Source organism: Lissotriton vulgaris, chromosome 8 (genome assembly GCF_964263255.1).
Source record: "Lissotriton vulgaris chromosome 8, aLisVul1.2, whole genome shotgun sequence".
Classification (NCBI taxonomy): domain Eukaryota; kingdom Metazoa; phylum Chordata; class Amphibia; order Caudata; family Salamandridae; genus Lissotriton; species Lissotriton vulgaris.
In genome coordinates, this window is record NC_141696.1 from 1401455226 (window position 1) to 1401471626 (window position 16401).

Consider the following 16401-nt stretch of genomic DNA (forward strand, 5'->3'; position numbering starts at 1 on the left):
TTTCTAAAATGTGAATACCCTCAAATTGCAACGTTTTATCACCTGCCAAAGGTGCACAAGAGCAAAATATGGCCCCCAGGCAGACCTATTGTGTCTGCAAAAGACAGTCTATTAGAAAGAACTTCGACCTATATCGACAGCTTCATTGCCCCATTCGTCAAAGACCTCAGTTCGTATCTTAAAGACACGAAAGACTTTTTGAGGATCATACAGGATATTAAATGGGAGGAGGATATGATCTTAATAACGCTGGATATCGCCAGCTTGTACACTTCCATTCGTCATGAAGATGGTCTGTTGGCAATGAAGAGCTTCTTGAACAACAGACCGATCAAATTTCGAAGCCACAACAACATGCTGTTAGAACTTACAGACTTCTGTTTGCGAAATAACATTTTTCTGTTTGCAGGAAAACTGTATTTACAACTCCAGGGGACCGCGATGGGCACGTGCTTCGCCCCCAGCTACGCGAACCTTTTCGTGGGTTGGTGGGAGAAGCACTTGGCCTGGGCGGGGGACAATGACAGATGGATGAACAATATCATCCTGTGGACTCGCTACATCGATGACCTTTATTTGGTGTGGCGGGGACCACAGAGTGAAGCTGAGGATTACATTGCTGAACTAAATAAAAACAGCCTGAACCTTAGCTTCACAAGCAGCATTAGCAAGAGTGAGGTATTCTACTTGGACCTTCGGGTCTACGTGGAAAATGATTCAATCCAAACCGCGGTTTATAGAAAGCCTACCGCGGGTAACACAATATTACACTCACGCAGCTATCATCCCCGCAATGTCATAAATAACATCCCACTGGGAGAGTTTTTGCGGATCAAACGCAACTGCTCTACCGCGCAGGAGTTTGTAAAAGCGAAGGAACAGTCGAAAGAGAGGTTTTCACAGAGAGGGTATGGGAGGGGGATTCTGGAACGAGCAGAAATGAGAAGTGCATTAATTGGGAGGAAAGACCTGCTAGCTGATAAACCCAGACCCCTTGACTCAAAGATCAGATTTATTACAGACTTTTCAGAAAAATCTCCTGAAATTTTCAATATAATGAGAAAAAATTGGAAAATCTTGAAATCAGATCCTGTAATTGGCAAATCCTTATCTGACTACCCTCTCATTACATATAGAAAGGGAAACTCCCTAAAAGACCATCTAGTGAATAGTCACTATGATAAGAAGAAAAAGAAAAAGACCACTGTCTCAGGCTTCTACCCTTGTATGAAGTGCAAGGCCTGTAAGAATTCAAAGAAAGTCAAGGAATACACCATTCCAGGCAAGAAAACAAAGAATAAGATAACTAAACTGTTAAACTGCAATTCTGACTACACAGTATATGTTTGGTATGTCCCTGTGGACAGAAATACATAGGGAGCACAATAAAACCGACCAAACTAAGGGTCCTTGAACACATGAGGGCTATCACCTCAAAGGATCCCAGCTACCCTGTAGCTCGCCATTTTGAGCAGAAACACAACAGCAACAGCAATATGTTGACATTTTTTATTCTGGATCAACTAGTCAGAACTGAGAGAGGGGGTAACTGGGTCAAAAAACTGAGAACTCTAGAATCGAGATTTATTATCCAGTTACAAACTAAGACCCCGGGTGGGATGAACAATGAGGAAGAAATGTGGACCCACATCTAGTAATCCCATTTCTGAATGCACAGTTTTCTTTTAAACCTGGTCTAATTCATCAATACATACTGAGTAATGTCTGCCTGCTTACCTTACACCAAAGCAATTTCTTTTAATACCAAATAGTATGTTTGTATATGGTGAACCAAATGATCAATTCCAGGGAAATGTTTTGTTATTGTACATGATATGAAGACCCTTATGCCCATTCAGGGCTTGATTGTGGATTGCTCTAATGTCCACCGTATAACTTGTGAACCCTTCTTGTGAACTCATGAAAAAGTGGTAATGAGTTGCACATTTCAAGGCACTAGTGACATAGGCACCATCATATAACGAATGCATTATGAAACCGGTTAACTAGAATGATTTAATTCTGCTTTATAATGATGACATGATTTCCTTTGAATATGACACATCTTCAATTATATATCAGCACGTAATGCAATGTGAATGCTGAGGATTTAATCATTATAAGATGGCCGCCGTGAAATCAACCAAGAAATGACTATGTATGTGCCTTTCTTTATTTTTGTTGTAAATCCTGCTAGTAACATGTGACATATGGTCACCTAGGTTACATTTAAATAATGAAAATAATGGACGCCAGCTTACACTGACGAAGGCGGTAACGCCGAAACGCGTTTGTAAGCTAACTTTGAAACTGCAGTGAAGTTCCAAAATAAATACTTGGCGATCCTACGCAACACTGGCTTTGTGTGCTCTCATTTTGAAAAAAAAACCCGAGGACTGAGGGATTTTCGTGTTGTAAATATATATATATAAAAAAAATAAATAAAAAAAAAATCTATATATATATATATATATATATATTGTCCTGGGTGTTAAGCATTCCTAAGTTCCTCATTACTTGGAAGACCTGAATAAGGACCAGATGTTCCCCACCCTGAGAGTTACTTATACCTGGGGTATCAGTGACTGAAAGATGGGAAAAAGCAGCCGTTTCTGAGTTGGACCCTTGTATCACTAAGAAATGAGGACTCAGCAATTCAAGATCTGTTTTGCTGGTAATTCCTCATTTATTTCCCTGAACTTTAATAGAAGCAGTTGACATATCTGCATGAAAGTTAAGACATCTGAGGTATTCCAGCAGAACCCCTAATTCCGATAGGGCCATTAACTGCTCTCAATGGTCCCTTCAGAATTATGAGGATACTCATAATGAGAGCCTAAGATATGTAGATGTGCACATTTATTTAACAGAATTCACCATTCCATATATCATCACAGTTCTAACACTTACCACATGCAGAATTAGGAAGACCCACAGGCCAAGGCAGTTAAGTAATTCAGAAAGTTCCCTAACACATAACAAAAGTTTTCTAAAAGGGTCAGGCAGTTAGAAGTCTGCACAATTCATGGGCGGGTACCACGTATTCAGAGATTTGGGACTTTTTTGCAAAGGGGAACGATAGGCACTGATTATACATGTGGTGTAACCAAGTTAAATTATTGTAATGAGCAGCAACAACACTTCCACCTAGCAATGACGGCAGAAATCAACAAGCATTGACAATGCCCATAGGTCTGGTGTTGACAGGGTTGGACTGGTAAGGCGAGCACCCAGGCATCGGGCCGGTATCTGAGTTGCAGCTGTGGGACACTTCTTTGGGTAGCGTGGAGGCCAATATGGGTTGCATCTGTGCTCTTACAGATGCCGCCTGCAGACCGGGGATAGGGGGCTTGAGCAGCCTTTCTGGGGGCAGATGGGCCTCTATTAGCTCCCTTTGACCAATGAGGTGGAGGTGTTATTCCGAGTCTCTCGCTGGGCGGGCCCATTAAAGCATGCAGATTGAGCAGGGGTAGGGTGCTTGAGCAGAAGTGGCCTCATTTATATTCAGGTGTGGTTCACCATTGTGAGCTAATCTGTGTATAAAGTGTCCTGGCGAAAATATGCATTTTCTTTTATCTCCGTGAAGTTAAGAAACCAGGCCTCTTTTAGAGAATCCCCCCCTCCTCCTTTTCATAATACTTAAAACACTGTTTTGTAAAAAGGAGCAATCCGCACATGTGGGCCACTTTTTTAGGGTGCACCAGGCCAATTTTACATCCCAATCCTACCCTGGGTGTTGACTATCAAACCTTTGGTTTTGCCAATACTTTCTTTGTTTCATTATTGATTTTGTAAAACTTTATTCTTGGGGGAGCGGCCAGAACTAAGCCAATATAAAAGAAAACTGCCTAAAAGCTAAAATATTTTGTTGGTCTCAAAAAGCACAAAGTGCCATAGTAGTCTCTTGCATTACTGGAACTACTTTGGGTGCAGATGTGCTCCTTGTGAAAAAGCAGAATGCTGTCACTCACATTGAAGTTAGCCGATGGCTGAAGTGGACTGACCAATTACTTCTGGCTTTATGTTGATTGGGAGGAAGAAAACTGTGAATATCACAATAATCTTAGTGAAATCAAAAGTACCTGCCTGACACCAGACCTAAATATGCAGGGATAAGCGTGTTTGTATGTGCGATGTTGTTTAATGCATCAAGTGGTGGAAACCCAAAATTAGGACTGTGCAAATGTGCCTTCACTCGGATCACTGATAGAACATCGACAGACAAAATGTCTAGAGGACAAAATATTGAGGTCAAAATATCGACGGCAAAAATATCGACTTCCTATCTTCAAACAGGTAAGTACAAAAATATCGACTCCAAAATATCGACTGTAAAAAATGTAGACTGTCAAAATATCGAATTTTTTAAATGTCTTAAAAGTAAATTAAAAGTAATATAATAATAAATTAAATTAATTTAAACATATTTAAAATACTTAAATAAACGTAAAATTGAGAAATAATTAATGTAACTTAAAAAAATGTATTTAATACATATATATATATATATACATATTATTTACAAAACATATACAATATTTTACCGCAGGATAGCGAAAGGGTTACATTTACTGTAACGACTCCAGTGAGTGCAACAGTAGGGAAAGCATTGGATAGAGTAGGGGTAAAAATTACTATTCCCACTCCAGAGAGAGCAACAGTAGTCAAAGCATTGGATAGCGAAGGAGTAAAAAATACTATTCCCACTCCAGAGAATGCAATAGTAGGGAATGCGTTGGATAGCGTAGGGGTAAAAATTACTATTGCCACTCTAGAGAGTGCAACAGTAGGTAAAGTGTTGGATAGCGTAGGCGTAAAAATGATTATTCCCACTCCAGAGAGTGCAACAGTAGGGAAAGCGTTGGATAGCGTAGGGGTTAAAATTACTATTCACACTCCAGTGAGTGCAACAGTAGGGAAAGCGTTGGATAGCGTAGGGGTAAAAATTACTATTCCAACTCCAGAGAGTGCAACAGTAGGGAAAGCGTTGGATAGCGTAGGGGTAAAAATTACTATTCTCACTTCAGAGAGTGCAAAAGTAGGGAAAGCGTTGGATAGCGTAGAGGTAAAAATTACTATTACCACTCCAGAGAGTGCAAAAGTAGGGAAAGTGTTGGATAGCGTAGGGGTAACAATTACTATTCCCACTCCAGCGAGTGCAACAGTAGGGAAAACATTGGATAGCGTAGGGGTATAAATGAGTATTACCACTCCAGAGAGTGCAACAGTAGGGAAAGCGTTGGATAGCGTAGGGGTAAAAATTACTATTCCCACGCCAGTGAGTGCAACAGTAGGGAAAGCGTTGGATAGCGTAGGGGTGAAAATGACTATTCCCACTCCAGTGAGTTCAACAGTAGGGAAAACGTTGGATAGCGTAGGGGTAAAAATTACTATTCTCACTTCAGTGAGTGCAACAGTAGGGAAAACGTTGGAAAGCTTAGGGGTAAAATTACTATTCCAACTACAGTGAGTGCAATAGTAGGGCAAGTAAATACTTCTTATTTAAATATAAATAATATAAATAGTAACACCAATTTGAAAATAATTAAAATATTTTACAATTGTGTAAAATATATTAAATAATCTATTTACAATACAAATAAAAATTATTTAATAATAAACATTACCTACTAATAGTAATTATTTACCTATTTAAAATAAAATAATTAACAATTTAAAAGTATTTTTAAAAATTAACTCAATAATCAAAAATGTAATTACTTTCAATTAAATTACTTCACAAGCTATTCCCCTAAAAACACAACCCACTACAGAAATTAATTTAATGAAAGTAACATAATTATCAATTAATCAATTACAATAAATTTCAAAATATATTTCAATTAATTACAAATTAATAATTAGTTTACGATTAATTATAAATAAATACCAATAATTAAAATAACATATTTAAATAATTATAATTAAATTACTTCCCACCCTATTCCCCTATAAAGCCACAACCTGCTACAGAAAATAAATTACTAAAATTAACATATTTATCAATTAATCAAATAAATTTAATTACCAATTATATTTTAATTAATTGCCAATTAATAATTAATTAACAATTAATTCTAAATAAATACCCAAAAATTAAATTACATATTTAATTAATTATAATAAAATTAATTCCCACCCTATTCCCCTATAAACCCACAACCCACTACATAAAAAAATTAATAACATTAACATATTTATCAATTAATCAATTAAAATTAATTACCAATTATATTTTAATTAATTGCCAATTAATAATTAATTTACAAATAATTATAAATAAATACCCAAAAATAAAATTACATATTTAATTAATTATAATAAAATTACTTCCAACCCTATTCCCCTATAAACCCACAACCCGCTACATAAAAAAATGAATAACATTAACATATTTATCAATTAATCAATTAAAATTAATTACCAATTATATTTTAATTAATTGCCAATTTTCAAGTAATTAACAAATAATTCTAAATAAATACGAATAACTAAAATAACATATTTAATTTATTATAATTAAATTACTTCCCACCCTATTCCCCTATAAACCCACAACCCGCTACAGAAAATAAATTACAAAAAATAAAATATTAATCAATTAATCAATTAAAAATAATTAGCAATTATATTTGAATTAATTACCAATTAATAATAATTTAACAATTAATTCTAACTAAATAATAATAAATAAAATAACATATTTAATCATTTATAATTAAATTACTTCCCACCCTATTCCCCTATAAACCCACAATCCGCTACAGAATTATATTACACAAAAATTAAACATTAATATTAACTCACCTTAAATTCGATATTTTTGTTGTCTATGTTCCGTCTAGTCAATATTATGTCCATTCTATATTTTTGATTCGATATTATTGCTATTCTAGTCGATATTATTTTTTTCTAGTCGATATTTTTGTAGTCTATATTATGTATAGTCGATATTATGTCTATTCCATATTTTTGACTTGATATTATGTCTAGTCGAAATTAAAAACTCGTTATTTTGACTAGTTACCGCCTTCACTCAATTAAAAAAAAAGTTTTGTGTGAAATATAGAAAAATCTCCCTCCTTCTTTGACATAACATTAAAAAAGCACATAAAAAAACATACCATGTAAGGCGTTGCATCTACCTCTACAGCAAGCAAGGAAGAAAACAACGGGGGAGGGGGGGGGTGACATCTGGGAGATGTATAGCCAGCACCAGAAGACTAGAGAAAAGCAGGTATTCAAGATACACAGGGTTTAAATATAAATAAACCCTCATGGTTGCAGAAATACCTGGAATTACCTGCAGCCAGAAATCAAAAACGGAACTATTGTTCAACCTTTTTTTTTTTACCAACTCCTGTCGGTGTTACATGACTGTATTGTGGTTCCTAACATGCAGACAGTTGTTGATGTCACAAACTGTTAGCTACTATGCTAAGATGTATGATGCAGATCACCTCACACTATACTGTTTTTTTTAGTCACAAACCAAGCTCCTAGGAGTAGCAGAGGTTTTCTTTTTTTTTCTTCAAATTGTGCAAAAACTTTTTATTATCTGATGCTGAGTGATGCCTTTACATATGAATGAAGATACAAGAAGCATAGCATGAAATGTACCACAATTCCCAGGCAAACTGAGGAAGTGCTTAAGAAACGTGAACTAAAAAAGAGATTTCCTGACAAATACTTTTTTCGGAGCATATGATCATAAATGAGTCAAACATCCCACATTCAGGAAAAGATGCATAGTAGGGCAGTTTATCACATATGTTAATGTTTTCGATTTCAACGTGTTTTATTAATTTTTAATACAAGAACACATTAGCAATTCTGTTACAGGGTTAGCATAGGGCGTACCAATCGCTGTGTATACAACAGTGTCCTGAGACATTCTCATTCTTAGCTAACCCAACATGATGTTACTTAGTGAAAGAGTGAGAAAGGAAGACAGAAAAAGGCAGGAAAGCAAGGGGTGAAAAAAGAGGTAGGTAGGTAGATTTGCTTCATTAGGAGTACACACAACAATCTTGTGAGTGTTGTTGGTTGGGGAAGAGGCTAGATGACATTAACCAGCCTGTAAAGTGAGGTTAAAGGATTTGAGTATGTAATTGGAACATCATTAGACCACACAGCTATATTTTTTAACAATGCATATTAAATAAATTGTTTTGCATACAGTCTCCCACCTTTTGATGAAAAGGTAAAGCCAGGATTAGAAATCTGGTCTCTGTGATAGAGGATCTGTATCTAAGAACTAGTAATACTTGCAACAGAACATGAACAGCGAGAGAGAGCAGCCACTCACGATCACAAAATGTGTTCTTGGGGTAGGATTTTCCCCTGATTTACTACTGGCATTTAATGCTATTTTCTTAGCGCAAAATGGACCCTTGCATCCAAAATGGAAACAGAACTAAATGCACCAGAACACAAATAGTGAGCGTGAGCAGCTGCTTGCGCTCACTAAATGTGCTCTTGAGTTTGGAGTTTTTGTACTCTCTCTGTTAATTTCACACATAGACATATAGACTAATGAATACGTGAGACAGGCAGAGAGCTACCCCGATACAATCAGCTCCCTAAATCGAGTCAATGAAATAGTTACTGTAATAGTTAATCAGTCAGTCAATTAGTTAGTAGATCCGCTAAATTAGGGTGACTGGACTTTGAAAGCCGGAAACTGGCAACATTCCGCAAGTATAGAAGTAAGACTATAATTTTGCAGTGAGGGAGGCAATAGAATGACTTAACTGACAGTGCTCATCAACATAGAAAACAGAGACTCAGAGACACTATGGGTAATTAAATGCCACTTTTAAAACAATGTGCCATCTGTGTTAGTTAAATTGCTTTTTGGTAAGGACTGCAATTAAACCTGTACTGAAACACATGAAAACTTGCCTGCCTCTCTGTTTAGTCGGCACTTTCTGAATATCGGGTTATGTGCTAAATCAGGGATATGCGGCTCTCCTGACCTTTTATTGCGGCACCCTGGTGAATGCAGCACTGGGCTGTTACTCACTTGACTGAGCAGGAACATTCAGGAAGCTGTGAAACCTGCATACTTTACTTGCAGGTTAACTAAACTAAAGGTAAAGAAGCAAAGAATGTTTTCTAGACAACTTATTTCTTTTATGCATCTGCTTTGCGTCCCCCTACGCCCACCTTTCAACACCTGACCCTCCCCTGCCGGCATTGGTGCGGCCCTCAGGAAGCCACAGGGAAAAGTCTACGAGCACCCATGTGCTAAATGTACAGAATTTTGCTGGGACATATGTGAAAAACCCATAATGAATAGGACACTTTACAATGCAAACATTTACAACGCATGCTTTTATAACATGGTTTTTACAATGCATAATACTTTTAGGGCAACTGTAGGGTAAGTGTGGGATAGTGTAGGGGTAAAAAATACTATTCCCACTGCAGTGAGTGCAACAGTAGGGTAAGTGTTGGATGGCGTAAGGGTACAAAGTACTATTCCCAAGTACCCCAAAACCTATACCTATCCTAAAACTTGAAAAAATCCCCATTACTTACCTTATAATGCGTTGTAATGGCATGTGTTGTAGTGACATGCGTTGTAATGGCTGCGTTGTAATGGCATGCGATGTAAAGGCTGCTGGCTTTACCAGCCGCGTTGTAAAGGTAGTGCGTTGTAATAACTGCGTTGTAATGGATGTTCCCCCATACCTGTTATGGCAAATCAAGGACCCAAGGTCAGTGATCTATGGCATTCGCAAAATGAAGGAGAAAACCTGCAGAATGCAATGAGGGACCCCCTGGGTCTCCCAATACTCACAGATATTCTTTGGCCTGGGGCTGAATGGGGCCCCATTTGAATAGTTTGGGGCCCCCTAGATGGTCGGAGGTTACCCTGCACTGCAAGAGCTGCAGGGGCCTGTGTTGCACTGCTGTCAGTCATCACAGATGCAAACAGTCAGATATAGAAAGAGTAAGTCAATCAAATATTATGTCCAACAGTTAATCAGTCTGATCACAGATTGTAAATCAGTCAAATGGACAGACAGACATATAAACAGAAGCACCATGGGCCATATTATCAAGAAAGGTTGATACATTATCGCAGGGCCGGACTGGGAACCAAAACCGGCCCCGGCAAAGTGCTCGACCGGCCCCCCATTCCCCCTGGGGGGAGGGGGAGGGGTGCCGCCGAGCTCTTCGCCGGGGCTGGTTTTCGGCCAATTATGTTGCAGGGCCGATTTCGCAGCTATGCTGCATAAATGGCCCTGTAACAAAAACGGCCCCCAGGGGCACAAAACAGGCCCCCACACTTGCGGAGTACCGATAGAATGCCCGTTGCCCGCAACGGCCAGTCCGGCCCTGCATTATCGCCGCTTTTATCTGCAGGAAACTGCCGCTAAAGCAGCGATAATGGGCTTGATAATATGCCCTTGTGAATTCCCATAGAAGCCCAGGTTCTGGTGTTAACCTGAGCTTCTGTGGGAATTCACAAGGGCATATTATCAAGCACATTATCGCCACTTTAGCGGCAGTTTCCTGCAGATAAAAGCGGCGATAATGTATCGCCCTTTCTTGATAATATGGCCACTTATGTCTACCGAAAAGAAGGAGAAAAAAAGCAGACACTCAGAAACCTAGACCAAAAAGCCACAGGTTTATGTTATCAATAATTGTGTGAATTTATTCTTGTTAATTCTGTTGTTCATGAATTATGCAATCTATCTTTGTATAAAGAAAACATAGAGCATATACTTATACATAATTCAGCAAATACATTCAGTTTACTTCATCAACAGATGACATTCACACCTTTTTAAATGTATATTTATTTCTCCTTTAGGTCTTTGCTGGGACTTGCAATGGAAGTTGCTGAAGTCAGTTTGTCAAATGCCCCCCTTATTTCGGCGAGTATTAATGGGGACGTAAAGACTAACAAACTGCGGGTAATGTCTAAGACTGGCCACAGCAATGTCAGGATGGACAAAATTGAGGGCGTCTTTTTTCTTTACCTCCAGGATTTATGGACCACTGTCATTGATATGAAATGGAGATACAAACTCACGCTGTTTGGTGCCACATTTGTGGTGACCTGGTTATTTTTTGGCATAATTTATTATACTATTGCATATTTTCATGGTGATGTAGCAAGGCCGTACCTACAAACCAATCATACACCATGTGTGATGAATGTCAACTCCTTTACAGGTGCATTTCTCTTCTCTTTGGAGTCTCAGACAACTATAGGCTATGGTTTCCGCTTCATTACAGAGGAGTGCCCACATGCCATCTTCTTACTTGTTGTCCAGCTGGTCATCACAACCCTCATTGAGATCTTCATCACGGGGACATTCCTAGCCAAAATAGCAAGACCTAAAAAACGAGCGGAGACGATCAAGTTTAGCCACAATGCAGTGATTACTAACCACGATGATAAACTGTGCCTTGTGATGCGAGTGGCAAATATGAGGAAGAGTTTGTTGATCCAATGCCATCTATATGGAAAACTTCTTTCCACATACGAGACGAAAGAGGGAGAAAAGATTCTGTTGAACCAAGCCAACGTCAGCTTCAAGGTAGACTCCTCTTCTGAGAGTCCCTTTTTGGTCTTGCCATTAACATTTTACCATGTATTGGATGACACGAGCCCACTGCGAGATCTTACGGCAGAAAACATTAAATCTAAGGACTTTGAGCTGGTAGTGGTCCTCAATGCAACTGTTGAGTCCACCAGTGCTGTTTGCCAGAGCAGAACTTCATACCTCCCAGATGAGATCAAGTGGGGACATGACTTTGAGCCAATAGTGTCATTATCTAAAAGCGGAAAGTATGTTGCTGACTTCAAATATTTTGATAAAATCAGGGAATGCAGAAATTCTCTTTCACATTACTCAAACAATGAAAAACAGAAATTAGAAGCAGAATACAGAAAAGAAGAACAACAGGCCAGAAAATTAAGGTCACTCTTCATGAGGCACAGCAATGTCTGATACTGCACTTACATTTTTAAAACTGACAAAGAATTTTAACAGATGAGATAAACATTTTTTAATAACCACCATACATGGTATAAGAACATTTTGCATCATCATTTAAAGTGCACAAATTCTCAAAGGATCGACTTTTAATTTGATGTATCAAATTATTTTTTCTCAACTTTTTTAGATTCTTTTTATTTTGGTATTCTTGTAAAACTAATTTAAATGACTTTTTTCTGGAATTGATGAAAATATGAGCAGGAAGAAATAGAAATAGACATAGACAAAAGATATTTTTTTTTGCTCATCAAACGCTTACTTTTTGGGTGCTGACATACGGACATGGTATTCCTGGGTCTTATAATTATTACCAACAATTATATCTATCAACTACAGCAAAGGACAGAGATTATTTTATTTGGGTTGTGAAGTTATTATTGATCCCAAATTATTGGAAGTTTTTTTTCATAAGTAGCAAATGTGGTTTGCCTGCTCAAATTTCTGATTACAGTCTATTTTCTTTCCTGTGAAGTTAGAGGCACTTTCTCAATGAAATAGTTGTGACCTGAACACTGACAAGCACGTGGGCATTGCATTCCCGTAAGATTTACAATAGCAAATTAAAACCCAAGTTCCTTTAGTTAATAAAAGCCAACTGAACTTGTGATTTTTCATTGGAATCATTTGTAAACATATTTTAGTATTAGTTGCTATATGTCTATTTAGATAGTTCTCCAAAGATATAGTTTTAGGACGTAGCATTTGATTATGGTGCCTAAAAGAAAGTAAGAGCAATCTGTGCAAATCACAGTCAGATCAAACACTAAGTGCCGCACATCTTGCTTCAGTGGTATATCAACACTGTTGGACAAGCAGATGTGGTTATTTATGAATCTATAAGGTCCATTCATGTGTTGCCTTCTTAAAATCAGTGGTTGCGTGCAGAGGGAGTGCTGCGGGGCGGTGGGGGAGGGGGTCGGAGCAAGGCAGGGGAGGTGGACTCGGACATACGACGGACAGGAGTAAAGTAAGTAATTAAATAAATAAAACTATTTACCTTGCGCTTTTATTTATTTAATTACTTACTTTACTCCTGTCCGTCGTATGTCCCAGTCCACTACAACGTACCCTGCCCCACCCCCACCCCGCCCCACTGCCCCGCATTCTCTCTGCGAGCCGCCACTGCTTTAATAGGTTAGTCGGTCGAAGGACAAATCCTAAGGGAGGTTTGTTCTTGGATAGCACATATACTTTTCTCGTGTCTGCATCAGACATACACATGAGAAATTCATATTCTGCATTTATAAACAACTCTTTCCATGATAGGGGTAAGCTCTCATGAGGACCTAATACAATTTTAAAAATCATGAGAATTTCAAAAGCGAATGGCATTTGAGGCAAAACAATTTTGGCTCACTACCTTCTTGTATGATAGCAGACCATTTGTTCATGATCTAAGCAGTAAATGCAATGCATAATGCACCTCCACTTTAAAACAGTACTTTTCTGCATACAACACATTATGTTTTGCATGACTGAAACAGTCAACTATGTAGCAGCAATAATTTAAACTGGACACATATCAGACATGCTCGGATGGACCTATTCCTATTTTGCTACCGAATGATACGAATAGTTTGAATTATAGGATGAAAAAAGTGAAAAGTGGAAACATATATGTTTATGGAAATAATAAAACATATTTTTTTAAGCTCTGAACCCATCTTTGTGATCCTTGTCCGGTAAAGGTGGCATATGTAAAAATATAGGTATGAGAATGCAAGACAAGTAGGGAAAGAAAGGCATGATCAATATATCTAAATGATGTCTATATCTTCTGGAAGGGATTAGAGTTTATAAACTGTTTCATTCTGTTGTAGACTATAGATGCTTCTCTATGCAGTAATGAATAGTGAAAAATGAAACAACTCTGATGAATGAACAATTTAATATTCTTTAGTGTTGAGCAGGGAGAATGTCTGCATTCATGGAAAGGGCTGGATTCAATGCCTCAATGCTTTTAACCAACATCAGCACAGTGCATGCTTTATTTTCTGAAGGATATGCTTTGTTTTTTTATGTGTTTTCATCCATGTCTAACATTTAAATCTACAGGTGCTAAGGAAACCTTGAATGACCGATTATGACCAAGATCAATTTAGCAATTGTCAAACCAGTATATATTGATTCAGAAACTGAAATAACATGTTATTGAGAAAAAAGCTCTGAGGAGTCAGCTCCAGGACTACAGGGATAATTATAAACAGAATCCAGTATTCCAACACCTCCCTTTGAGGACATTGAGGGAATGAGCCAATGATGGAGACTGGAACTTTGATCACTTTGTCCACAATAAATCTTTGCCAAATACATGACTGTGTCAAAGTTTTTTCTACAATTTCTCATCTATATTTCTGTTTCTGCAAAATAATTTCACAAGTAGTCTGAAATATAATTTGCAGATAAGTACTAAATCTAGGTAATATGTTCGCAGTGATCAGGTTTGTGTTTTGTATGGATGAATATGCACTTTTTTAATTTGCACATGACATTTCTCTGTTTTGTTAAGGGAGACAGGAAGATTTTTTCTAGTGTTATCAAAAGAAGGACGACTGGCATAAGGCAAGTGTTTATTTTTTGTCCTCTTGATTATTTTTTGTAAATCCAATAGTGCTGCAGTAAGTGGCAATGCATTGGTAGATATGTTATTGACCCCTCCATTAACGTATTCAATCCAAATAACAGACACAGATGTCCACCACTGAAATTGACTTGTATTTCCCTATACTAATCCACCGCTAATCATTTTGGGTTCCAGAGTAGTATGCTACTCGCTGAAAAGCCGCTTTGTTGCATCGTCAGGGATAGTAAGCGCTATATAAATACAATTACAATTTACAATTATCATGCCTAATAAATAACATAAAATGACAAAACTTCAAATTACATACACCACTATCTTAAAATATTTTAAACAAGGTTACGTTTTCCCAATAGCATTGCTAGTACTGGTTTGACTATCCTCCTGCTTGCGAAAGGTGCAGTAGAAACTGACATGAGACCTGTCCTGTGGGCTATGGCAATGGGTAAGTCAGTATGAATATTGTAACAGTCTTGCTACAATTTAGATGGACATGTATATAGTGCCTTCAACATTTCCATGGAGTTAATAATGAAAGCAGCATAGAAGCTTAAATATTTGTATTATAGGGTACCACAATATATTGCAAAAGAATAATAATTATTGCAATTATTAGTAGACATCACAGGCAAAGAAGAAAGAAAATATTCCCAACATTGTAAAGGATTAGTCTGACAAAACCGACATTTCATTATTTTGTACTGAAGAACTGCCAGTGCTTTCCTCCTGCGTTCTCTGCAGTTCAAGACCCTGAAGCATTAGGTAGTTTGTCCTTTTCAGACAGCATGATGATCTCCTTGTGTGCAGATGAGTAAAACATTGGATATTTATCATGGACGTCAATTCACCAAAATGCCTGGAGTAGTAGAAGTTTAATTACCTACCCATTTACTCCCCATGACATCACATAAAATTGCACCAGATAGCCTGCTGTCTTCCCAGGAAGTAATGTAGGGAGACATATCCCCCTGATGACATATCAGGAACTACATCAGTAAACTCTACAATAACTACAAGAGAAATAAGTTAGCATAACTGTTACATAATCAGCTACATAACTATTTTATTTACCAAGTACATTATAACTTGGGAGGTTGCATGATATGCTAGAGGTAAAATAATATCCTGCAAACATAAAGCCATCATTGGCCAAACAGGGTCCTATGCAGGGTCCTATGCAATTACAGGCCACACTTTTGGAATCGAATTAAGTGCTTTGTGCTGCACAGGCCTGCTATTTGCTCTGATGCTAAGATAAAAGCTGAGGATGGATAGATAGATGATCTCATCCTTCATCTTTCACCATCTCTGCCACTTTCACAACTCTTGAGCTGTATTCTTCTCTCCTCCACAGATGATATTGTATTATGTTCTTTTTCATAGTTTCCTCGGCTCACCCCTTCTTCTATCACACTTACCTGTAACTCTTTCTTACTTCACTCGCCCTGCACTTGTCTGAGTTCCAGTCCTGTTTCAATCACACCACTGTAATCCTGTTACAACCAACTTAATCCATTTTTCGTTCACTTTAAAATGTATCTCTCATGTTCTCACACTCCTGCCCCATGTTCCCTCCCACCACTACCTCTCAATCATCTTTTTCAACACATCTATGTTGTAAGAAGATTCGGAGACAAGGTAAGTAACTTGAAGTCTTCTTTATTCAGGAAGAAGCAACACCCACAGGTATGTGCTGCCGCTCGACTCCAGGACTCCAGGCAACTGACTAACGTTGCTCAGAGTGCTAGAATCGAACGGAGCCATTAGAACAGGAATATGAAACAAAACATGAAGTAT

At 37.8% G+C, this 16401-nt stretch overlaps 1 protein-coding gene across 3 annotated transcripts in view; it reads left to right on the top strand.

The window, feature by feature from the left end:
- The window catches only part of KCNJ15 (potassium inwardly rectifying channel subfamily J member 15), a 175343-nt gene extending 162715 nt beyond the window's left edge, over window positions 1-12628 (top strand). For all 3 annotated transcript variants that reach the window (XM_086935414.1, XM_086935413.1, XM_086935412.1), the window contains exon 2: window positions 10829-12628. In XM_086935414.1, coding sequence (XP_086791540.1) covers window positions 10848-11975 — 1128 coding nt within the window. In that variant the 5' untranslated portion in view covers window positions 10829-10847 and the 3' untranslated portion in view covers window positions 11976-12628. The remainder of the gene's footprint in view (window positions 1-10828) is intronic.
- Window positions 12629-16401: the final 3773 nt, after the last annotated feature.